The sequence below is a fragment of the Juglans microcarpa x Juglans regia genome, chromosome 8D (genome assembly GCF_004785595.1).
Source record: "Juglans microcarpa x Juglans regia isolate MS1-56 chromosome 8D, Jm3101_v1.0, whole genome shotgun sequence".
NCBI classification, from domain to species: domain Eukaryota; kingdom Viridiplantae; phylum Streptophyta; class Magnoliopsida; order Fagales; family Juglandaceae; genus Juglans; species Juglans microcarpa x Juglans regia.
The window spans coordinates 20,570,117-20,597,546 of NC_054608.1; the positions used below are offsets into that span (position 1 = coordinate 20,570,117).

At 35.0% G+C, this 27,430-nt stretch overlaps 1 protein-coding gene across 1 annotated transcript; it reads left to right on the top strand.

Annotated features, from left to right (window-relative positions):
* The first annotated feature begins 16,975 nt into the window (after positions 1-16,975).
* LOC121243587 (E3 ubiquitin-protein ligase RGLG4-like) lies at positions 16,976-26,483 on the top strand. Its single transcript, XM_041141718.1, is given in 13 exon segments — positions 16,976-17,259; positions 17,358-17,525; positions 20,715-20,799; positions 21,285-21,335; positions 21,338-21,424; positions 21,506-21,619; positions 21,791-21,888; positions 23,176-23,255; positions 25,039-25,144; positions 25,222-25,349; positions 25,620-25,752; positions 26,129-26,185; positions 26,276-26,483. Coding segments are annotated over 13 exon segments (1,227 nt in total). The 5' UTR covers positions 16,976-17,226; the 3' UTR covers positions 26,363-26,483.
* The last annotated feature ends 947 nt before the right edge of the window (positions 26,484-27,430 follow it).

A 27,430-nucleotide genomic window follows, 5' to 3' on the forward strand; every position in this document is an offset into this window, starting at 1 on the left:
CTCTATGTTCACAACACATTCATCCACATCTAAGGCATTCTTCCCTAGTGCATGTGCAACTAAATTCCCTTCTCTTTTGATGTGGTTAATAGAACTCTCTTCATAGCATTGCATCTTGGCTCTAATATCAGAAATTAGCATGTCAAAGTAGGTATCATCCTGTGATTGATTCTGCACTGCCATCGCAACCTTTTTGGAATCTCCCTCCGAGATAATTTTCCTCAAGCCTAATTCAAAACCAAAAATGGATGCTTTAAGGGCTGCATACGCTTTTGCTATAAGAGGATCTGGAAATAAGTCTTGTCTCTTTCTCATGGTAGCCAAAATATTTGCTTCTTCATCTCTAACCACTAACCCTATTCCTATTTTACAGTGAGTTCTATCTACCCCAACATCCCAATTAATCTTGTAGAACCCTGGTGAAGGCCTTTCCCAGACTGTAACAACTAAGTTAGAAGGAATTTGGTTGATGGTTGCCTTTGTTTCAGATAGCTTGAGCTCTTGCAGTAGCTGCTTAACAAGGAACATCACTGAGTTTGGAGATATTACATTTCCTTTAAAAATAATTCATTTCTTCTACACCATATTTTCCATAATACCACTACCAATTCAATCACCTCATCCTTATTCAATTTTTTGAGCATTTCTTCCAGAATATCCTTCATGCTGCTATGATTCCTATGACTTTTGGATTTTGATTGAGCATTGTCCCAGAACATCATTTGTTGTAGCACACTCCCATAGTATATGTTCAGTTGTTTCTGGTACCTGTAGGCACATAGGACACATTGGATCATCCAGAATTTTCTTCTTGCTAAGTTTAGCCTTGGTAGGTAAAATGTTAATGAAAACTCTCCAAAGAAAATTCTTAGTAGCTGAAGGTATTGCTAGGTTCCAGATTCTGGTCCATGCTTCTTTATTAGGATTATTTTGTGAAGATTGACCTTTTTGACTATTTTGAAAATCATCCTGTAAGTGATAGGCACTTCTAACTGAGAAGATACCATTTGTTGTTCCTCTCCACACCATTTGATCTGGGATGTTACAATGGCTTATAGGAATTTGGCTTATTAGTTCAGCCTCTTCCTCGGAGAATATGTCTTTGACCAAATCAAGCTTCCAATCCTTTATGTCTTCATTTATAAGATCCATCACTTTAGCTTCTGACCATAAGATTCTCATTTCAGATTGAGGTTTGAAAGAAACAGGTCTTTTTTTTTTTTTTACAAGAGCAGGAAGTCACATGTCCAATAGTGACCCCTCTCAAAGTTTATTAATAAAGCCCTCACTTATGGCGGAGGAATACCGTGGTTACAAGAAACGACCATGGAAAAACAGGCCCATAATCAAGAAAAAATCTAGAACAAAAATAATAGACCACTATTTAAACAAAACCCACCACAACCCAAAACCAAGGCTTACAAATAACCCCAACTTTTACAATCTAACATCTCAAAGATGGAAAACCCAAAGAATCCAAACGGATCAGGCCTCTAAGAACCCGAGGCAAATTATAACTACTCGAAAAATTCCACTCAGACCCTAAGGCCCCTGCCTTTGCTAACCAATCCGCCACCCTATTACCTTCACGAAAAACATGCTGAAACCGACATTGAACCGTGCAAGCTAACTCAACAATTTCCTCCCAAAAATCCTCAAGGTACCATACTCCACATCTCCCTCTACTCCACCAAGAAATAACTACCATAGAATCCATTTCAACTATCACATTTGAGAGATTCAACATTTTGCATCTTCTCAACCCATAAAAGAGAGCCATAAGCTCCGCCTTATTATTAGAACCAAACCCAATATAAGAAGCATAAGCCTGAACCATCCCACCAGAAGCATCCCGAATAACCCCACCAATACCACAAGAGCCCGGATTACCAATACTACTACCATTCGTATTCAATTTAAACCACCCCAGCGGCGGTTTATCCCACCTCACCACTTTACAACTTGGAACTTTCGGAACCACCGGAACTATCCGCAAAGCTTCCAGAATCATACCATCTCGACGAGACAGATTTTTATTTTGCTTAGCCGCCTGTGAGATGGACCCTAACCATACACATATAGAATGAACAACAGAATTATGTGATTCTAATATACCTTCCATTCGAGCAAGACACCTCCTTCTCCATAGGCGCCAAGTAATAATAATGGGAATAATGCCAACAATAAAGCCCACATGTGAGGAAGAGCTAGCCCGCCTAAACCAAATCTCAACATTCTGTTTCCAAGTTCTACCAAGAGATATGCCAATAAGATTTCCAAAAAAAGACCACACTCTGTATGGAAATTCTCCCTCAAAAAGCACTTGATTAATATCTTCAATATGACCATGATTACAGCAATTACATTTAGATACAAGAGGAATACCAATACGGCATAATCTGTCATCCACACTCAAGGCCATAAACCATGTCCTCCAAAAATGGATAGACATTTTTAAAGGAAGATTCTTATGCCAAATCCATGCATGCCAAACCATAGAATTACGTCTAATACGAATACAATTCCATGCAGATTTTGTAGAGAAAATACCTGTATTCGTAGGAGTCCAAACTAGAACATCCTTTCCATTCTTCAGTCCAGCTAAATCAGTTATTATCTCATCCACCTTACCTTGCCCTACTAACTCCTCCAATAACTCCACATCCCAACTATTCGAAAACCTACAATCTTTAACTTTCAAAAGAGGAGAACCCATAACATTCATTTCATTAATCAATGGACCATTATCCCTCCATTTGTCATACCAGAAAAAAGATCACCCTCTTTAATTTTCCATTTTGAATTATTTAACAACAATGGAATACAATTAGCAACCATTCTCCAAAATCGAGATCCTTTATTATTTTCTATAAGATACCACGGCCGGGTTCCAACATATTTGGTTTTGAAAAAATTTGCCCATAAAGAATTACCTTGAAGAAGGTTCCAAGCGAAGCGCATATGCAAGGCTTTCTGAACATCCTCAAGGCTTCGTAACCCAATTCCTCCTTCTTCCACCGGCTTACAATCTTATTCCAAGCCAACCATTTCTTTTTGTTCCGTCTATCAGCTTCTCCCCAAAAGAAAGAACTCATCAATCTATGAATCTTGGCAATAGTAACTTGAGGTACCTGTAAAACAGCAAGTAGATGGATATTCATACTAGATAGAACATGCCTCAAAAGAACAAGTTTTCCTCCCGAAGAAAGAAGCCTCATCTTCCATCCACTAATCTTTTGCCTCACTTTATTCACCATTTCTTCTAAATGAGCCTGTTTCAAACGCCCTCGAATTATTGGCACACCTAGATATTTGAAAGGGAAAGTTCCTTCCATAAAGCCCGCCTGCCTTAAAATCCATTGCTTACGCCGATTTGGAATTTTATTAGAACAATACAAAGCAGATTTCTGAACATTAATAGTTTGTCCTAACCACCTCTCATATTGAATCAAAATTTTTTGAAGAACCCGCACCGATCCTTGACTGCCATTAGAAAAAACCATAACATCATCAGCATACATCAAACGAGAGATAATAGGCGTACCTCAGGCCTGAGAGAATAGGCCAAACTGATTCTCTTGCACACTCCTATGAATCAAACGGGAAAGAACCTCTTGTTGGATGATAAACAAATAAGGAGATAGAGGATCACCTTGACAGAGCCCACGACCACCCGGAAAAAAACCCTTAACCGTTCCATTCATCATGATTGAATACCAAGGGCTAGAGATACACGAATAAATCAACTCACAAAATTGAGAAGAGAAACCAAACCTTCTCAAAACCATTATCAAGGATCCCCAATCCACCCGATCATAAGCTTTCGCCATATCCACTTTTAACAAGATATTCCCCCGATGTATTCTTTTATTAATAGACTGCACCAACTCCTGAGTGAGGCTAATGTTCTAAAAAATAATCCTTCCAGGAATAAAGGCTCCTTGCTCCAAAGAAATCAAGCGAGGTAAAATACCAGTTAAAAGAGAAACAATAATCTTGGAGCAAATTTTATAAAATACAGAACAAAGACTAATAGGGCGGAACTTATCAAAACCTGTGGGTGACTCCATCTTTGGTATAAGAACCAAATATGAGGCCGTGAAAAATCTTGGAAGATCCTTGATCATAAAGAATTCCACTACTGCCTTCCAAACATCAACCTTAACCACTTCCTAACAATTTTTATAAAAACCCGCTCCAAACCCATCAGGACCCGGAGTGCTTTGATTTGGGATGGATGATACTGCCTCAAACACTTCCTCTAAAGTAGGCGGCCTAATCAAAGAAACATTTTCCTCCTCTAGTATGACCATCTCAATAAGGCCTTCCAGTCTAGATTGCTCTATGGGCGGTTCTCCTCGAAGTGAATCTTGAAAAAATTCCACCGCCCCTTGATGAATACTCTCTGGGCTCTCATAAGTTATTCCATTCAATCTCATCTCCAGCACTCTCTTCCTTCTTTTATTGATAAGACAAGCATGAAAAAATTCTGAATTACTATCTCCCTCCAACTTCCATTTAAGCTTAGCCATTTGTGCCAATCTCATCTCTTCCCGATGCCTCCAACCAGCTAGATTTGAGACTGCCTCATGTAGTTCTCTCTCCAAATTTACCTCCCAATTTGATTGAAGCTGTAGCTCAATCTCCTCAATCTGTTTTTCAAGGGCATCAATACGCCCTATTGTGTGACCAAATACTCTTTTATTCCATTCCCGAAGCACCACCTTCGTATGTTTTAATTTCTTACTTAAACACAGGATCGGAGAACCTACCATCTGTAAATTCCAAGTAACTCTAACACAATCCAGGAAACCAGGATAATCCACCCACATTTGTTGAAATCGAAATGGAGACGGCCCATAGGAGAAAGGATCTTTCTTGAACTCAATGATCATGGGGTCATGGTCTAAAGTAGATCTAGACAAGTAAGAACAAATAGTATCAGGGAACAAATTACTGAATGAATTATCCATTAGAGCACGATCAAGCCGAGCCCACGAACGGGCCAATCCTGACTGCCCATTACACCATGAGAAACAACTTCCTTTCGTAGCCATTTCCATAAGACCCCTTTGATGAATCCAATCATTAAAATCATCAATAGCCACATTTGGCCGAGGTCTTCCTCTTCTCCTTTTCGAATCATTCCTGATAATATTAAAATCCCCCACAACAACACAAGGATCTACACCCACATGATTACTACTGAGCTCTAGCCATAGATAGCGCCTCTCCACCCAGGAACATTTAGCATAAATCACATGAATCAAAATTTTATCCGCACCATTCTCTACAACAACGGAAATAAATTGCATACCCAACTTATCAACTTGCACCTTATAAATACTATCCCACAAAAGCCATATTTTCCCCCCTTCCACCTCATTAGAAATAACCATATCAAAATTTAGACTTCTAGCCAATTTACGAGCACCCTCTAAATTTTGATACGGTTCTAAAAGTGCAACAATTTTCGGTTTATATCTTCCCACCAATGTCTTTAGTCTGGTTCTAGATGTTCCCACCCCTCTAATATTCCATACCAAGATGGAATCAATCATTAAGCAATGTTAGAATTTCGGGCAAGAACCCGAGAAGAACTACGCATTTTAATAAACTTTTTTTTATTATACCTCTTTTTACCATCATTCAACTCAGATTCAGTAAAGTAGTCTTTAGTTTGTGAAAAAACCTCTGGATACTGTTCCGGTTCTAGTTCTAAAGAACAGTTCTCTTCCATCATGATTTCTTCATCAACTTCTTCATCAACGTCCTCATCTATTTCCTCTTCCACCACTGGTTGCGTCTGCTCCATAATCGGACCATTATCTTCCGCACGTAAACTCTGATTTACGTCCATATTAGACGCCACATAACACGCACCCATGACAATCCCTGCACCATCTGCATCCCCAATGTGTAACATTAAATCTGTTTCATCCTCTGTTTCAACAAGAGGCGTCAAATGCACCACCTTATTAATCACAGGAGGAATTACTTCTCCCATCTGCTCCGGTTGTTCATCATTCTCAGAACCCAACTGCACCATTTGGTCTGCCACCTGCACTGGCAATTCTTCCTTCTCGGCATCCAACTGCACATGAACTGCAACTGTTACTTCCATCGCCTTCTCCACCCCAGCCTCCTCTATTTCTTTGTCCATCCGCATAGAATGTTCACCCACAGCATTATTTTCCACAAGAACCAGCGGAGGAGTTTCAACCTTATCATCATTCTGCTCTACCCCTTGATCATCCGAGAGGCCTTTCCTACTCCCTTTTCTTCCTCCTTTCTTACCAGCTTTTCCAGGATTACAAGTCCGTGCATTATGACCCTGCATCTTACATGACGAACAGAAAGCCGGGAGCGTTTCATAAAATATTTCTTGCTTTCGGCTAGAAGATAGTCCAGGCGCTCCAATCCAGAAATGAGACAGTGGCGGTTTTGCAGCATCCACTTCCACACAGAGCCTTGCACCATCCGTTCTTGTTGCGCACCGTGTCGGATTATCACGGCGAATGAAATTTCCAATCGGTGCCATCAAAATCTTCAAGAAAGATTCTTGATAAAAGTTTGGAGGAAGACCCGGCAAAGAAACCCATACCGGGACCCTTGATGGCTTGGCATCCTCATTGAATTCTGGTGACCATCTGAATGCACGGTAGAAGATCCCATTTATTTCACAAACCTCCCGTGATAATGCTTTGGTGAAATCAACTTCATTAGCCATGCGAACGAAGACGTTACGCGGTCTCCTCATGGCAGAAACTACTGGACTGGCTGTAAGGCCCCATCGACTGTGAATGAAAGCCCTCACAGCATCCAACGACGGACGGTTCTTCAAGAACTTGAGGACTACAGAGTAGCGGAAAGGTTCCGCTGATCTTGCTATTTCTTCTTTAGTAAACTGAAAATATACCTCACCTTCCAACATCTTTGGAAGCCTGGGTGCAAGAAGCATCTCCGGTATAGGTTGAGGGACGGCACCCACCAAATCGGCAAAGGAAGGCCGACCGGTGCCACCCTCTACGCAGCCTCACGTAAAACCTAGACCCCGTGCGGCAGCAAGAACCCTATTTTTGGAGAGAAAAAGGGTATAAACGGAAACTGATTTCCCATTGCTTATCCTCCAAATGATCCCATTTTGAAGCAGAGGTCTAGCATGTAGCATGCTCCTCCAAGTATAGGAAGGCCTGTTTCCCAATTTGGCATTAAAAAAATCAGAGTTTGGGAAATATTTACCTTTGAGTACTTTGGATGCAAGAGAGTTTGGAATCTGTAAGACCATCCACCATTGCTTTGCTAACATGGCCAAGTTAAAATTTTCAAATCCCAACCCCCCTTTGTCCTTTGTTTTTCCCATTTGATTCCAATTAATCCAGTGCAATTTTTTGTCCAGCCCCTTATGTCCCCATCAGTACCCCCTCATCAACTTATTGAGTTCCATCATTAATCCTTTAGGGAGTTTGAAAACCCCCATGCAGTAAGTTCGTATGGCTTGAATTACTGATTTGAGGAGTATTTCCTTCCCTGCTTGTGAGAGAAATTTCATTTTCTAGTTACTAATTTTTTCCTTCACTCTATCTAGGATTCCATTGAAAGTTTTAAACTTGGATCTACCTACCATTGCTGGTACTCCTAAATAATTCTCAAAGGATTTAAAAGTTTTAACCCCTGCAATGCTAGTAATGATATCTCTGGTGGCTGGTCTTGTATTTTTACTGAAAAATATTGATGTCTTTTCTTTGTTCAACCTCTGACCTGAAGTATTTTCATAGAGCCCCAACAAGTGTAACAATCTACTCTATTCAAGCGACGAAGCCTTGCAAAACACCAAACTATCATATGCAAAAAATAGATGATTTATAAGGATCTGTCCTTTAGCCAATGGTATTCCAGTTATCATACTAAAGGTTTCTGCATTATCAAGTAATCTACTAAGGGCCTCTGCACATAATATAAAAAGGTAGGGTGATAGTAGATTTCCATGCCTAATTCCTCTTGTAGGTGTAAAAGCTGGTTGAGGACTACCATTTATTAATAAGGAATATGAAACAGTAGTGACACATGTGAGGATAAGATCAATCCATTTTCTAGCAAACCTCATCTTCACCAACACAGCCTCGATAAAGCTCCATTCTAATCTATCATAGGCTTTACTCATAACCATCTTCAAAGTCATATACCCCACTGAACCTTCTATTTTACAATGCATAGAATGCAATGTTTCAAAAGCAACTAAAACATTGTTTGCAATTAATCTTCCCTTTACAAAGTCACTTTGGGTAGTAGACATTATACTTGGAAGTATGGACTTTAATCTGTTTGCTAAGACCTTGGCTATGACTTTATAAATGACATTGCATAAGCTTATGGGTCTAAACTGAGAAGTTTTGTTTGGACTTTTGTTTTTGCCAATGTTGTTGAAAAAAACTTGCAGAGAAGCCACCTGGGCCTGGAGAACTGAGAGGGTTCATATTGAAGATGGCATCTTTCACTTTAGAGTTGGTAAATTCCCTGAGCAGCATCTTATTCATTTCCTCTGAGACTGATATTTGCATGGAATAAAGGCATTCTGATTTTCGACTGACTAGAAGGAGCCGAAGAAGTGAACAAACTTTTATAATAATCCTGGAAGATTTGATTAATGTTCTGTGTAGAGGTATGTGTCTGCCCCTCCCCATCACAAATGCCTCTGATACAGTTAGTATGTCTTCTTTAGGATGCACATGTGTGAAAGAATTTAGTATTTTTGTCCCCCTCTTTTAGCCATTTCTGCTTTCCTCTTTGCTTCCACTTCAAATCTTTTGACTCAAGTCTTATATGCACTGCTTTATGAAGTTCTTGAATTTCCAAGTTAAGATTGTCCATATTCCTTTCTTGTAGTTCTCTGAGCTGAGTCAATTTCCTTTCTATATCCCATCTGTTTGCTTTTTCTATTCTTTGCTCCAACTGAGCAATTTGAATTTGCACTTGTTAAGCTTGTCTGACACAGCCTCGATTGTGTTTTGATTCTCTGAAGTACCAGTCCAAGCTTTTGAGACCAAGTCCTTACAACCTTACAATGTGACCCCAACTAGCCTCATATCTAAAGATGCTTCTAGCTCTTCTTTCATATGTGCATCTATTATTTAAAGTTATGAGAAGAGAATTATGGTCAGAGCTGCAAACTGTTGAACTAGACACCCTTATATCAGTGAACATACTGAAACTTTGATGATTCCCAAGGGCTCTATCTAGTCTTTCCTTAATAAAATGACTGCCTTCTCTATTATTTTTTTAACTTTTCAAAAAAGAGTTAAAATATATCTGAACTTACTTCATACATTAAAATACATCTCAATAGGACCTGCTAAATCTACTCAAATATCTTAACTCGCAAATAAACTCAAATCATCTAAGATATTCTTATTATTATTACTAATATTTTACTAAACAAATGTAAAATAATATGGTTTTCCATATAAGTATTTGTCATCTACCCACCCTTATGTTTAAGGGGTTAAATGTAAAATCAAAATTAGTCTATGCATCTTTTGAACTTTTAAATTTTGTAGTTAAATATTTTAACGATGAAAAGTTGTGCGGGCTCGATAACATTTATAATCCAATGAATAATGCTAGAGCCACCGCTGGTAGCTAGGAGCTACCGCTGGCTCTAACATGTGTTGAAACACCTGGACCTAATTAAACTCGAATTTTTTTATTTATTTATTTGTTTTAGTTTATTTTATTTTATTTTTGTTTTTTGTTCACACGTTAACTTCCCCGCATGTTTTATTTATTTTTTCCGTCTATTTTCTTTTTCACCCTTAAGTCTTCCTCTCATCCACAACATGAATGGTCTTGCATGTCTTTAATGTATTTTTTTTCCACTCCATGCACACGCACGACTCAGCCTTTCATCCGCACGCACGTCTCCCTCGTCTCTCTCTCTCTTCCAGTGCTCCGCCAAGATCACCACCGCTACGTCGCACGTTGCAGCGTGATTTTCCTCCTTGGGTAAGCCCTGCCATGCACGTTTTGTGTTTTACGCAAGTTTTGCCATTTTGATTGGTTTTCAAAGAATGGAAAGAATTACTTTAATACCCTTTACTACATATTATTTAGATATGGAATTACAATTTTGCCCTTATTATTAGATGGTTTCAATTTGAAATTTTTTTTATATTAAATCTGTTTTTACATGGTTTATGCGGGAAGTATAAGAAATTTTACAGAAAATAAATAAGATTTTCAAATTGAACTATTGGTAGCAAATTATTTTAGTAACTGTGCAATTTTATTTTAAACATTTAAATTACGATTAAAGCTATTTGTTTATTATTATTTAACGAAATTTTTACTTGTACTTACCTTAAATGTTGAGTATTATCAAAGAAATGTAGTGAATGAGGATATTTTAAGGTTATGAGGATTTTTAGGTAGTGAAGGAATAAAATAGGTCATTTTAGCATCTTAGGCTTAAATATTGAAATATGTATTTGATTGAAAATTTATGAAAAATTGCATCATTATGTTATAGGTAGCGATTAATTATTGTTCGATATTTTTTAGGAAAATTCTAAAAAAGTTAAGAAGTCCAGGTAAGATGAGTTCCTATGCTAGACTTTGCATTAAAATAAAATGAACTGAGGTTAATTTTGGAAAATGTGCATGTTTTGTTATGAAAAAAAATTTGAAATGATTTCAGTTATTTGTTCTGCACTACTCATAAGATTCTGTTTAAGAAGAAAGTATTTTCTATCATGACTGGTGTAGACATGAGCTTATTTTTGACATTCTATTTCTGAACTTTGAAAAGATACCGAATATGAAATTTTGTGCATAAATTTTGTTTTGTGATATGATTTTGTTATGCTCTGCCGATTTTTTGTACTCTGATATGATATGATGTGATTTCTGAAAACATCTGGCATAACATTTTGTTTCTATTTCTGTTCCGTTCTGAGCTCACCACGGGTGTAAAACTGTGGCCTTTGTTCGGGTTGGTACCAACTTTTCTGTTTCTGGTGCACCCACTTTGAAAACAAAGTGGTTTTCTGCGTGGTCTTTTCTATGTGTACACTTGGGGCTCCGAGAATGAATAAGGGGAAGATTCACATTTTGTTTCTGTTCGGTTAGCTACCGAGGTTTGCATAACCCTACCACGGGGGTTAAACATGATATTTGTTTTGATATGATAAGATAAGATAAGATGTGATGTTTTAGTTTATGCTATGCCAAAGAGATTTTGATTATGAATATTTTCGAACTTTCGCTCTGATATTTTTTATAACATGTTTTGACGCTGTATTTTGAAAACATTATTCTGATTCTGCATTCTGAAAGAAAATATTTTTATTCTGCATTCTGAACTCTGTAAATGCTCATGTTTACACACTAGTATATGTCCTCTACTTACTGAGTTGTTGATAACTCACCCCTTATCTCCATATATTTTTTTCAGATAATTTTGATGGTTCAGCTGGAGAACAAGACTAGAAAGTTTTAACAAGGTGTGATAATCGAAGTGGAATAAGTGTCTGAGGGTACAAGTGCTTATTTGAGAGTCGTAGTTAGTAAACTGATTTTATTTTTTAGGTATTTTGATTTGATGAGTTAAGGATAATTTCTTGTTTTTGGAGGATTTCTAATTTATGTTATTGAGAATTTTTTTATTGTCCCCATGGAGGAACTTAGATTTTTGGATTGATTAAATGGATTAATATTTTATGGGATTTTCTGGATTTTATAGTTGCGTTATTTAAGTTGATTTTAGGTATTAAGAGCTAACTCTCCGGACTTTCGGGATCGTGGCGTTGTAGTTGGTATCAAAGCCAGGTTTGAGATTCCGCATACTAAAATGAGATGATTGACGAGAGTCAAGGTTTTAGAATTTTTGTAGGCACTGGATCATGATGTTGAGGAAATAATTTTCAGAATTGTGGTGTAGACATTTGTGGGCTATAGGAGGTGATTTTTATTAGTACTTAGGGTATTAGAAGTCTCAGGTGTTAGGCAAGATATTTTATGGAATTTGAAAGGTGGAATTTTTATAGACCTTCTGAGAAGTTCATGTTGATTGAGGTTCGTTTCGGTTTTGTAGACCGCATATAAGGCTTTTGACAGGATTGAAGGTTTAGAGTCTGGGGTTATTTAGAGTTACTACGGTTGCGTGTACAATTTTTATATGTATTTATGTTTGTTTTACTATTATCACCATTTGCTTATTTTGTACGAACCCTTTATTCTTGTAATGATTTTTTTTTTTTTTTTAATAATAATCCAAATTGTCAGGATACCACCTTGTCGTCGGGAAAGAAGTGTATCGGGTATGAATGCGACAAATGATGAATGGAGATGCACCATAGAACAGTTTAATCGAATGCATCCTCCTACCTTCGATGGTCGGGGTGACGCAACCTTAGGAGAAGACTGGATCCAAGATATTGAGGAGATGCTCCGCGTTATAAACTACACGGACGAACAGAAGGTTCTATACTCTACTTTCAAACTAACGGGAGAAGCAAAAAGATGGTGGATTTTTGAAAGAACTATCAGAGAAGCGATAGGAACGAAAATAGTCCGTTGGTTGCACTTCAAGCAGATTTTTCTAGAACGCTTTTTCCCAACCTCAGTCTGAGATGACAAGGCTTTGGAGTTCGCTAATTTGGTACAGGGAGCTATGACAGTACACCAGTATGCAGCTAGATTTATCGAGTTATCACGTTTTGCTGCATATTTGATCCCTGATGAGGAGAAGATGGCTCGTAAGTTTGAATAGGGGCTGAATGAAAAGATTTATAAATGAATTGTGGGCTTTCAAATCCGAAACTTCTCAGAGTTGGTGAATAAGGCTACAGTATTTGAGCGGAGCCTTCAAAGAAGCGTAGCACTACTGGAACAGAGGAAGAGGACAGCGCCACAGGGGTCTCAATTTTTGATAGATCAAGGGCCGTAGAAAAAGAGAAATGATGGGAGTAGCTCGGGGCAAAAGCAAATGCATGGAAATCAATCGAACAGCCTCTGTAAGTTTTGTAATCGTGCACACACTGGAGAGTGTAGAAGGGAAGTGGGGGCGTGTTTTCGATGCAGTAAGACCGGACATCTTATCCGAGAATGCCCTTTGCTGCTGACAGACAACAAGAAGCCTAACCCACATCCAGGTTCCCAACAAGCGAATCAGGGAAATATTCAACGTAGAATGGGACCGACACGAGTGTTTGCACTGACAGCTGAAGATGCTGAGGACGACAACAATGAGATCACAGGTACCTCACTCTACTTCTCCTAGACATTCTTTTTATTTGAGTCGAGGTTAATCATGCTTGCATGGAACTGTTTTTAATCGTATAGCTTAGAATATTGAAGTTTGGTTGAAAGTAGATTTTCTGAGGATTCGAAATTTGTAAATCTAGGTTATTCATGGCTTAAGCTTAGGACTTTTGATTATATTATATTGTTTTAGGAGTTCTCTGTTAGTTAGTTGTGATGAAAAAAAAAAGTACGGACTGGTTAGATCTGGAAGTTAGTTCTTTTTTCGATGTATATGATTGAGGTTCAATGTTTTTAGGACTATAAGTTGTTAGAGTGAGCAGCGGAAGCGTGGTTGCAGTGATATGATAGTGTGAGAGTTTATTTCGTTAGTTATTGAGGTTTTATTTTAGGTGGAGATTTTTGAATTTAATTTTGGTCTTTAACTGCATTATGGAGGTTTATATTCTAGACTTGAAAAGACAGTGTGTGCGAACGTGTATGGCTAGGGAAAATATGGGAGAATACGATCGACAATATTGGAGGGGTAGAATTTGGAATATTAGGTTCGACAATTTTGGAATATTAATTAAGTTCGACAATATGATTGACTTTTGGGATATGCATGGAACGTTTGTAGCGGATAAATATTTAAACTTTGCTTGTAGTACTAGCAAATTTCGTCCCAAATTTTGAGGACAAAATTTTTTTTAGGGGGAGAATGTAACACCTGGACCCAATCAAGCTTAATTTTATTTATTTATTTATTTTGTTTTAGTTTATTTTATTTTATTTTTGTTTTTTTTCACACGTTAACTTCCTCACATGTTTTATTATTTTTTTTTCACCCTTAAGTCTTCCTCTCGTCCACGACATGCAAGGTCTTGCATGTCTCTAGTGTATTTTTTTTCCACTCCATGCACACGCACGACTCAGCCTTTCATCCGCATGCACGTCTCCCTCGTCTCTCTCTCTCTCTCTCTTCCGGTGCTCCGCCGAGATCACCACTGCTACGTCGCACGTTGCCGCATGATTTTCCTCCTTGGGTAAGCCCTGCCATGCACGTTTTGTGTTTTACACAGGTTTTGCCGTTTTGATTGGTTTTCAAAGAATGGAAGGAAATTACTTTAATACCCTTTACTACATATTATTTAGATATGGAATTACAGTTTTGCACTTATTATTAGATGGTTTCAATTTGAAATTTTGTTTATATTAAATCTGTTTTTACATGGTTTATGCGGGAAGTATAAGAAATTTTACAGAAAATAAATAGGATTTTCAAATTATACTATTGGTAGCAAATTATTTTAGTAAGTGTGTAATTTTATTTTAAACATTTAAATTACATTAAATCTATTTGTTTATTACTATTTAACGAAATTTTTACTTGTACTTACCTTAAATGTTGAGTATTATCAAAGAAATGTAGAGAATGAGGATATTTTAAGGTTATAAGAATTTTTTGGTAGTGAAGGAATAAAATATGTCATTTTAGCATCTTAAGCTTAAATATTGAAATATGTATTCGATTGGAAATTTATAAAAAATTGCGTCATTATGTTATAGGTGGCGATTAATTATTGTTCGACATTTTTTAGGAAAATTCTGAAAAAACTAAGAAGTCCAGGTAAGCAGGATTCCTACGCTAGACTTTGCATTCAAATAAAATGAATTGAGATAATTTTTGAAAAATGTGCATGTTTTGTTATGAAAGGAAATTTGAAACGACTTCAATTATTTGTTCTACATTACTCATATGATTCTGTTTAAGAAGAAAGTATTTTCTATCATGACTAGTGTAGATATGAACTTATTTTTGACATTCTGTTTCTGAATTTTGAAAAGAGAGCGAATATAAAATTTTATGCATAAATTATGTTTTGTGATATGATTTTGTTCTGTTCTGACGATTTTTTGTACTCTGATATGATATGATGTGATTTCTGAAAGCCTCTGGCATAACATTCTGTTTTTGTTTCTGTTCTGTTCTGACCTCACCACGAGTGTAAAACTGTGGCCTCTGTTCGGTTGGTACCAATTTTTCTGTTTCTGGTGCACCCATTTTGAATACAAAGTGGTTTTCTGCGTGGTCTTTCTATATGCACACTCGGGGCTCCAAGAATGAATAAGGGGAATATTCACATTCTGTTTCTAATTGGTTAGCTACCAGAGTTTGCATAATTCTACCACGGGGGTTAAACATGGTATTTGTTCTGATATGATAAGATAAGATGTGATGTTTCAGTTTATACTATGCCAAAGTGATTTTGATTATGAATAATTTTTAACTTTCGCTCTAATATTTTTGATAACATGTTCTGACGCTGCATTTTGGAAACATTATTCTGATTCTATATTTTGAAAGAAAATATTTTTGTTCTGCATTCTGAACTCTGTAAATGCTCATGTTTACACACTAGTATATGTCTTCTGCTTACTGAGTTGTTGATAACTCACCCCTTATTTTCATATATTTTTTTCAGATAATTTTGATGGTTCAGCTGGAGAATAGAGTAGGAAGTTTTAGTAAGGTGTGATGATCGAAGTGGAATAAGTTCCTGAAGGTACAAGTGCTTATTTGAGAGTCGTAGTTAGTAAACTGATTTTATTTTTTGGGTATTTTGATTTGATGAGTCAAACATAATTTCGAGTTTTTGGAGGATTTCTAATTTATGTTATTGAGAATTTCTTTATTGTCCTCATGGAGGAATTAGATTTTTAGATTGATTAAATAGATTAATATTTTATGGAATTTTCTGGATTTTATAGTTGTGTTTTTTAAGTTGATTTTAGATATAAGAGCTAACTCTCCGGACCTTCGAGATCAGAGCGTTACATATGTTTTTTTTATATAGATGTTTTTAACAATTTTAAATAAATAAAAAATTCACAATACCATTAAAAAATACTTATTTGATCACGAAGTAAAATAAAAAAATTATTTTATTTCGTAATTAAAGAAGTATTTTTTTATAAATTTTTTTACTTTATGGTTAAGGAAATATTTTTTAATAATTTTTTAAATTTATTTTATTTTTATAAAATATTAAAAAATATTAAAAAAATCTCTGTAAAAATAACTGAATAAAAAATACATGAAATTACAAATATAGAGTCTACCGCTCTCAGCAGTGGCTTCAGCAGTATTCTGATAATTAAATAGTTATCCCATGTTATCGGAAAGATCGAGGACCGTCCACGAGGTGGGACGAAAAAGGCCCTCTCGATTTGGACATCTCAACAGTATGTTTGAAAAATGAGATTCTTAAAATTTTTTATAATTCATTTTTTCAAAATGTAATATCAAATACAAGTCTACAAATTTTATATAAAAAATAATTTTTATTATATTTTTTTAGGTAGGTCTACTTTTTAACATTCACTTATATTATTCTTATTTATTTTGTATTTATATCTAAATTGTACAAGTGTCACTTATTAATTTGATCCATATCTTAAAAAATAATTTTTTTGATGTGGTTTCAAATTTTTTTTCTAAATAGATAGTGGCTCAAGTTTATAAACGACGAGCACTGATTGGTTAGAAATTTAGAAAGTTGCGTTTGAACGGTAAATTCAATTGAGATGATAAAATATTGTTAGAATATTATTTTTTAATATTATTATTATTTTAAGTTTTAAAAAAATTAAATTATTTATTATATTTTATATTAAAATTTTAAAAAATTATAATAATAAGGTGACGTGAATTTACGAAGCAAATAAAGCCTCTTTTGGAAAAGCAAAAGCGGGAAGAACATGTTCGTCTTTTATCTTCCAATGCATATAAGTCTCTGTACACTTCACGAGTCACAATCTCAGCAGTGCTAGTTCTTCGCTTGGCAAGTAAGCAGAACAATACATACGCAAAGAAAGCCGTCTGTTAAGAATTTCTTCTCCTTTTCTTGTTTTCCCACCTCTTAGTCGCAAAGGGGCACCAATTCCTTTCTTCTTTGGCCATCTGAATCGGCATTGTTATGCGTGTCTATGATTAGAAATTTAAATCGTTTAATTCCAAAGGTACTCTTTTTCTGAGTTTTTAAGACTGCATCTCTGTCTGTGAATTGGGTTGTCGTATTCAAAAAGATGAAATGGGTAACTTGTTGTCATTTATCAAGCCTAGGTGTGGAGTTTCCAGAGAAACTAGCAGCAGCAACATGGGCAACGCCGGAGCCAGTTTACAATCTCCATCAATGAGGAGAAATCATGGCCAAAGTTCCGTGAAGAAGCTTTCTGTCAAGAAGAAGTATGGATACATCCCTGACAACTTCTCTTCCATTGAGCAGGTTCGCTTCTCCTTTCTTTCTCTATTTACAAGTACTTTCATCTGCTGTCGGAATCAGGGTTTTTGACATTGATTTTGGATGAGCACGATTTCAATTTTCATGGCTTGTTTAAGGACGATTCTATAAATTAGGCAAGTGAAAGGTCTGAAAAAGAAAACATCACAGGGGCTGATAAGTCATACCCAAAGGGCCAAAAGTCATACGCAAAAAGGACATAGCTGTCATATATTTGGAGTAGTGATTTGCGGTTGAGAAAGAGGTAAATCCATTCAAAATTGTCTGTGGCCCACTTGATTTTTATTTATTTAATGAGTAATGTTAAGTACAAGTCTTAAATAGATAAGTTCTATACAAGTCTTTTATAAAATAATAGGTCCTACTAATAAATAATAATTTTTTTTACACTTCTTTTATAAAAATTTGTATGAAATTTATCTATTTAGAACTTGTACAAATCATTTCTCTTATTTAATATGTCTATGTTTCAAATTAAAAATGTCAGTGTTTATTTTCTTTTATACATATATATATATAATAATAATAATAATAATACTAAATTCAGTTTTAAGTTGTATAAGTTTTATATATTATTTTTTTAAAAATTGAGATTTATTATTAAAAAAATAAATTTTTTATATGAATTTTATATTTATCTATTTTTTAAAAAAAATATGCAAAGTTTACGCACTTTAACATTGCAAATATCATTTCTTAAAAAAGATAATTAGATTTTGGATATGCCTGTAATTTTCTTTCATTTCTGTATTATTTTAAAAAAAGAAATTATTCATAGGTACCTAATTGAAAGAGTTCCAAAATTCAGGTCTTGCTCTAAAAGTTAAAAAATGGACGAGTTCAAATTCAAATGAAGCGGATGATATCATATTATTAAAATTATTCTAAAAATGTTCATTGAATTAATAAATATCATTTATTTATTTAATAAATATCATTTATGGAGGAATTATTACTGTTATGAAAAGGAGGGTATATTTATAAATCATTAATTTACAAAAATATCACTCCTCTAAAGGGAAGGTATAACTTGATTAGGTGATATAATTCGAAGGAGATAGACATAGTTGTTGGTCTTATAACATTTAATATTGTAGATTTAGGGTTAGTATCGTAACCTTTATAGCGTGTGGTCTTTAGAAAATTTAATAACCTTTATGGACATTATTAATTTTTTTTATTACTTATCAAAACAAAGAAAATTTAATAATGTCCATAAAAAATGGAGAAATTCTATTATATTGTTTTGGCTATACTGTTTATTTTGTCTCATTGACGTAGCACCATCATGTGTTACTGCATGGTTTAGTGAAAAAAAAAATTAAAAATATAAACATAAAAGAGTAAGATGGAATTTAGAGTTTGTCTTCATTTTTTTGTAATTTCGGACGTTATGTTATTTTGGATATATATTTTTTATATTTTTAATAAGTCACGTGGCACGGGACAAAGTGAGGAGTATAACTGGATGGTATAGTAGCATTTTTGTAAAAAATAACATTAACATAATTATTTTATAAAACTAATAAAAGTTTAAAAAAGATTTACATTATAGGAGGTATGCTCCAATTTTATTTATTTATATTTTGAATAATGCTACTATATTTCTAATTTATACCCCTCATTTTATCTCATTCACTGTGGCTTATTAAGAAGGTTGCTGCTACTGTACCGATGCTGCATTTCTTCTGTTTTTTTATTATTTAAAAAATAAAGAATATGAGTCATCGGTACACCTTCTTGGTATAATCTTTTAGTCTGTTTAGCATTATTATATTAAAAAAATATTCAAAATAAAATGGTATCTGAAAATTTTAGATTCTTTATTTGTATTTTTAATTTTTTTAATAAATTATTATTATATCACGACAAAATAAAAAAAAATGATAGTTACAATCGTGAGTATGTAAGTGCCGTATAATCATTTTAAAATAAATAAATAAATATAGAATTCATATGAAAAAAATAAATTTTTTAATAATAAATTTTACTCTTTTTAAAAGTGACTATACTCTATAATTATATGTAATAATATTTTTATTATATTTTATTTAAAAAGGCCCATTGGAATGACGTCAACGCGGTTTCGTGGAATCAACGCAGAAACCAAAGAATATTTCACTCTATATTCATCAGCTATATTTCACTCTACTTTAATGCGTCAGTTAACGGAAGAAACATATATGGATTTGAACTTTTGTGTTTTTGTAAAGAAGGTATGTTTTTTATTTCTATTATTTTAATGGGTCCACCCACTTATATCTGTCTGTTTTCCTGGTTTATCCACATGACGTGTATAATTTTTAAATTATATTAAAAATTATTTTTAAATTTATCTATTTGCTTTTCACACGACTCGATACAACATCTTAAAAAAATGAAAAATGCTAAGCGTCCCGCTCCTAGCTCCTGCTGAGAGCTACCGCTTGCATTTATTTTATTTTTTATTTTTTTACTTTATGATTAAAGAACTTTAATCATGTTGTGAATTTTTTTTAAAAAATATATATTTAAAAGTGTTAAAAAAATAAATGTAAAAGAAAACAAAAAAAAAAACACATCAAAATAACTAGCAGGAACCAGGAAAATGATACTCTCACTACTAATTCTTACAGCTTGATGTTATTGCTGAAATTTTTTATTTTAATTTTTAATTTTTCTTTTTACTTAGTAATAAAGGAAATATTTTTTAATAATATTGTGATTTTTTTTTTAAAAATATTTAAAAGTATAAAAAAATATATGTAAAAAAAGACAACAAAAAGAAGAAGAACAATTATACTAACGGTAGCTCCCAACGGCAGCTGGGTGCGGTGGGGGTAGCATGATCCTAAAAGAATTTATCTAAGCAATTTTTCCTGTGTAACTCAGAAAAAAAGTTAATAAAAAATGACATGTCTGAGTTCCACAACCAAGTTAGTACTTTCTTCAATTTGAATAATAAACAGTGATATTTAGATGTACAATATGTTTTCTCTTTTCAAAATTTTCTCTAAGGCTAACATGTCATTGAAATTCTGAGGTATAAATGATAAAAGTTTGTATATTACCATTTAGCAACTCTGTTCCAATATGGATTTTAAAGTACAAAACATTGGCAACAATGTGAACGTTGCGGAATAACCCAGCAAAATCATTTCCTGCTTGAATAAGAATGGATCTTTTCTTTAACAGGTTACGGAAGCACTGAGAAGTGCAGGTCTAGAGTTATCCAATCTCATTCTTGGAATTGATTTCACCAAAAGCAATGAATGGACAGGTTTGTAGAAGTACAGGAAACACTTGTTTTGTTAATATTTTTTTTGATAAGTTAAGTTTTGTTAATATGTGTTACAGTTGAAACATTAGTCTTTAAGTTGTTCATAAAGCAGAACTCAGATGCCATGGTTAATACACACACACACACACACACACACACACACACACACACACACAGAGATAGATAGATACTCTCCATCTCAATGGAGAGGGTCACCCCAATTGCAGTTTGGCAAAGGTCCAAAACTAAGGGATGTTTCATTCTATTTCCTTGTACATAGTCTTAGGTAGTTTCTGCATTAATGCTTCATTATATTGAGGGTCGACACATCTTTGAAAGGTCCTTGCTAACAGATATATGATCCCCTGTTATGATGCAATGATCACATATTCAAGGATCTAACCTGGCACGTAGTGTTTATTGGTTAACCAATAATATAGACCTTGTATATGTTTGAGACTAATGCATCAGTCTTGTTGCTGAAGGCCAAGTCTCGTTCAATAACCGAAGCCTGCATGCCATTGGAGATACACCTAATCATATGAGAAGGCCATTGCTGTGATTGGAAAGACTTTAGCCCCTTTTGACGAAGACAACTTAATTTCTTGTTTTGGTTTTGGTGATGGTATGTCTAGTCCTCTAAGTCGAACATCTTGACAATATTCTTGCATTTTCTAATATGATCCCTGGATTATTTTCTATATAGCCACCACGCATGATGAAGAAGTGTTTAGTTTTCACAGTGATAATTCACCTTGCCATGGTTTTGAAGAAGTTTTGTCCTGCTATAGGAAAGTGGTTCCAGCCTTGCGGCTCTCAGGTTGGTTTCCTCTTCCATCATTGTAATAGTGATACTTCATTAATTGGAATATGATGGCACAAAGCCGTGGATTACGTTCTACTTTCTGCTTTGACATCAGCTAACCTTGTCTATAATATTTTGCTTGTCTCAAGTGACATGGCTTCATAGATGTGCGTAATTTTGTTTAAGGGCCAACTTCTTATGCTCCGGTAGTTGAGGCTGCAATCGACATTGTAGAGAAATCTGGTGGCCAGTACCATGTGTTGGTTATCATCGCCGATGGCCAGGTTGAAATCAAGTCCTCTCTATCTCTCTCTTTTTCTCTTGCAGACCCACAAACAAACTGTGACAAAGGGATAAGCTCAATGCCAAGGCAATTTAGAGGGTCCCAAAGACACCCTAATAAACACTGCCTAAAAAACTATATTTACTATTTACAGGCCTGAAAAATAAAATCCCCTTAAAAATATCATCAAAATGTTGGCTAGAAGTTAAATCTCCTAAAACTGGTTTTCTAATAAATGGTGGCAAAATAATTAATTACCTTATAAGATAACATGAGAATAACTACCATGTGATTGCAATTCAAAAACTATATAACCAAATGAAGATTAAGTGAGGCATGGAAAAAGGTTTGTTTGTAATAAAAAAAAACAAAATGTGAACATTAAATCAAAATGAAACCCAAAAGGGGCATGTTTGGGTTTGTGAGGCATCTTTCCTCAAAGAAAGGAAAAAAAAGTTGGAGAGAAAAATTAAAGAAATCAAAAGAAGATGAAACCACAAAAAGCATTTTCGCTATGCAGAGATAGGTTAAAGACACTAAACATTTCTTACCTAAAAATCTTTTTTTTAAAACTTTTCTAGCATTTTGTTTCATAGCCCTCAATATTCTGTTCTATCAAGCTCTCATCTCACTTTTTACTGCATCTCACTTGGTGAGGAGACAGTGTAATCAGCTGAAATACTAAATGATTATTCATATGCATAGTAAACCCAGTTACTTATTCCATACAAAGTAGATTTAAATAATTTACAATATATGTAATTATTCTTTTATATGATATAAATATCTTTAGATGATGATGATTTCAAAGTTCTTGTTCAAGTCTCGAAAATTCTATAAGAGTTTGCACATATGGTCTAAATTTGGTTCTTGGAGTTAAAACTATTAAAAGAAATACCGGGAACAGAAATTAATGTTCAAATTGAAACATTAAACTATAGAAATAAAAATAGATTCTTTTCTAAATATATGCATTAAAAGCATTATTAAAGTGGTAGTTGTTTTGCATCAAGAATTTTGTTATAATTAAAATTGCTAATATTTAATTTACAATCGACTATGTAACAAAAAAGGATTAAGTTGATTAGTGATATTATCAATCAAAAAGGTTATACTAACAAATGCTGAATACAAAAGAGTATTTTATGTTTTTATATACAAAAATATTTCAATTAAATGATCTCATTTATACTTTTCTTCATTGGCATCAATTTATATTGATCACCCAGCTGCAACATGGTTTCATGCACACATTCTATCTTATTGAGTGTGATTTTTTATTGTGAAGGTTACAAGGAGCGTCAATACGGGTGATAATGAACTAAGTCCACAAGAAGCCCAAACAATCCAATCAATCGTCAATGCAAGGTAGAGTCTTGCAGATAGACGGATTTATATTTTCTGGTTTTAGGTTTTAATTGAACTTTTTTCTTCTTTTCTTTTTACTATTTAAGTAAGGCTTGGTCAGTCATTGTTTTATATACTATCTGCAATTTATTCTTTAAAATGCTAGAATAGGGATTCTTCAGTCAGTAAAAGAAATTGCTGGAGAGCAAAGGTATCAGTAAGTTGTAAAATATTATTGGGAGATGGGATTCATGGTAATAGCTTTATATTGACTCTCTAATGTGATATGGTGAATGGCACTTATGGATTAGAATGAGGTAGAAGGTCCAGTCAGGATTAACATATGATATTACAAGCTGAGAGCCATTGTGAGTTTTTTTTGGAATGGTGTTAATTTCATAAAAGTAACTGCAAAAGTCGTTTAGGCTGCTTTTGCAATCCCAAGCATGGTGGGCTAGGCATGAGTTCTGCCTGGAACTATGCTTCTGCCATAATACACGTTTGGACACAGGTTACATACAAAAAGCCTATTTGGGCTGTGGGATCATCTAAGTTGCTAGGTTAGGAGTTTTTGGCCACTTAATGTTCTTTTCCTAATGGTCATAGTTTCTGAATAAGTTTCTTCAAGTAAGACCGAAGATGTAGAGGAGGATAAAGTTGTTGCCTTTATCTATTTACTATAATATATAGTTTTGAAAGTATTAAAATTTAGGGAGTTTCCCTCATGTTCAACTATGTCATCTTCTCCCTTATGATGTTGGATAACCATGTACCTTCCCTAGTATTATTGATTTGCCAGTGGCAGTGAAGAGTAGATTAACTACACGGGATGAGCTTACTAGTAATTAATAAACTATCCTGGTATTTTGTAGTTATAATGAACACACTATGGAGTGTGAACCATTTTTGCTAAGGAAAATGAAGGCACACTGACAAAGTGTACCTACCATTTGTACCGATAGTGTTTTATTATTCTTTATTTATTTTTACTTTTAGTATTTTTATTTGTTTATTTTTTTGTATTTAAAAACAAAAACAAAAAAATGCATTGAAAAGAAAAACAAAAGAAAAAAGGAAAAAACAGAACATGCCATTCGGTACCGATTTCGGTACCGAATATTGGTGGGAGTAGCACTCTCCTTTTGCTAATGCATAAAAAAGGTTACTTCTAAAAAACATATATGTGGAGGGATGGAAACAAAGGTATATGATTTATACAATAATGTGCACACTGAACTAATCAATAAAAGAAGGTGCACACCACTTTTGTTGTTTGTCATCTCAGTTTGGTTGTGATGGGCAAGGTATGATCTAGAGTTAGTGTGCCATGTTGGTTGTGTTGTGGGCGGTAACTGTGCTTCTTTTGGTGCTATTAAATCTGTTTTACTCACAAAAAGAGCAAAAGGAAATAATTTTACCTTGTACAGGTCCCTAGTTTCTGCTTAAGACTAGGAATTGTGGAATATGCTAATTATTAAATTTTGAAATACTTTTTACAATGCGTTTAACCTAACATGCTTCTTTTTTGTGTTAGAGGAGGAAAACAATTGTACAGTGAAAAAGGGGATTTTAATAGGTTAATGGGCTTTCCCAAGTCCGAACATTAAAATCCAAAAATTGTAATGCATAGCCTTTGTCTCCTTTAATGCACAAGCTTAACTGTGAAATAAGTGGATCTGGTGAGACACTGACAGTTAAATTAGTATAAATGATCAGATGCTAAAGAAACAGTTGTGGCAGTTGTGCTGTTTTGAAGCAATGTTGTTAAAACTAAACAGTTTACCTTTTTGATATTAACATCCAGTTCATATCCTCTGTCAATTGTTCTTGTCGGAGTTGGTGATGGACCTTGGGAAGACATGAAGAAGTTTGATGATAAGATCCCTGCACGCGATGTTGATAACTTTCAGGTATCACTGCAGTAGCATACAATTAACTTTGATTTGATGCAATGTTTTATTTTTTAAATAATATATTTTCTGTGTAGTTTGTCAACTTCACTGAAATAATGTCAAAGAATGGGACACCTTCCTCAAAAGAAACAGCTTTTGCTCTAGCCGCCCTAATGGAGATCCCCTTCCAGTACAAAGCAGCAACTGAGCTTCGCTTAATGGGGTAGGATTCCTTATCCTTCTCATATTATAGTTTTCAAGTGGCGGCTATAAACCCGATATAAACTTCCCTGAAGTGAGAGCTTTTCTGTGCAAAATTGAGGAATTCTATGAGCCAATGATTTAAAAGAGGATATAGACTCAGAGCTATACGAGTTCGCTTTGTTGTTCCAGTTATGCCAAATTCAATTGTGGGTGAAAGGCAAATGTCATGTTATTGAACTTGAACTAGATTGTTTATGGTTTCTGATCAACATTTGCTCTTGTATAAAAGACATGTGACAGGAAGAGCAAAGAAAATCATTCCACGCCCTCCTCCAACTCCTTACACTCGTCTTCCGCCGCCAACTCGAGAGCCAATCATACTTTCATCATCAACACCGATGGGAGATGAACGCAACCAATCGGTATGATTATAGTGTAGCGTGTTTTGCCATGTTTGTGAGAGTGTCACCTGTTTATATATTATTGCCCTGAAAAGTGGCCAAGCAGTGGGCTGGCAACATTGCTAAGTAAATACATAGGGAGTCCAAAATTAGAAATAAGACTTAACAAGCAGTCTACCTATCTAGCTGTGCAGTCTAAACCCGCCTACCGTTCAAACATTGGGAGTCACCTAGCTCAGTGTAAGTTCTGCCACCCATGGTATGATGGTCTAACCTACCTGTTGAAGGGACTCTTACAGGGACATGTTAACTCTTCCAATCTAGTCTTAGGTCTATTACTTGATGGGTTTTATCAGTTCAGATCTCTGATTTATTTTTCTGTTCAATTTGAATATAGGCCTGCCCAATTTGCCTAACTAATCCAAAGGACTTGGCATTTGGCTGTGGACACATGGTGAGCTGCAGTGATACCTATATTTGCTCTTGTTTTTTCCCTCATTTGCTGGTATTTCAATCATTATGTGTAACAACTATCTCATTGCAGACCTGCAGAGACTGTGGACCGAAAGTTTCCAATTGTCCAATATGCCGCCAGCCCATCAGAAGTCGCATCAGGCTGTTCACTGGATGACTACTGAGAAAAACAATTGGATCCCATATGTAAATTCTTGTTTCTGTAAATATGTCTGCTTTTGTCTATATTTGTGAATATTGTGTATGATTTCTCATCGCTAGTTGATTGATCCATTGTATAGATGACTGCAGTCAGCAACAGCAATGGGCCTTGCTCGTATGGCTTATGATTTTTCGACTTCAGGATATGTAATTTGTATCATCTTCCAACAAGTTGTATTGGAAACGTTCATCATTTTCCGAACCATACCATATTATCAATCTTATTCCAGCTATTAAGTGGCGGTTAGTTTACCAGGATTACCAAATTCTTTCTTTTGGTTTCCGGTTTTGATTTCATAGTTCAGCAATCTAATATTCTTGCATGCATCACTTTCGCGTATGTTGTGAGAATCAGAAGATGAGAGATGGAAATGGGAGATTCCCACCTGTTGTGAATATTAGCATAGATGTAAATAATACGTGTCAAGCACCATAATGCAGCACTGTAACCGTAGGGATCATTTTTCTGTTATTCTCTCCAGTTATGTAACAAACTTTGATTCCATTTTACTTGTATAAATATATGAGAAATATCAATGAAAAGGTACTGAACATTTCAGCCAAATGGGATTCTGATATGTTATCAGAGCATTCCAGACCTCAGTCTCAAAATAGCCGATGCCTTTGCTGCAAATATTTCCACCTCTGCACCCTCCTTCTCTCATGTTGTAACTAGCAAGCTCACTACTGATAACTTTCCACTCTGGAAAGTTCAGGTCAGTGCCTATCTCCGTGGCCAAGACTTGTACCAATACGTCGATGGCACTCTCTCTTCTCCTCCTCAATATATTCCTGACCAACCCACTGTTAACCCCAAGTACTCTGCCTAGAAGAAGACAGACCAGCTTGTGCTGAGCATTTTGTTTTCTTCCATAACAGAGTCTGTTTTGCACCATGTTCTCTCATCTACAACGTCACATGAACTTTGGCGCTCTCTTGACTCCCTTTTTACCTCAAAATCTCAAGCCAAACAATTTCAAGTCCATTTTCAATTAGCTAACCTTGCTCGGGGTGAGCTCTCCAT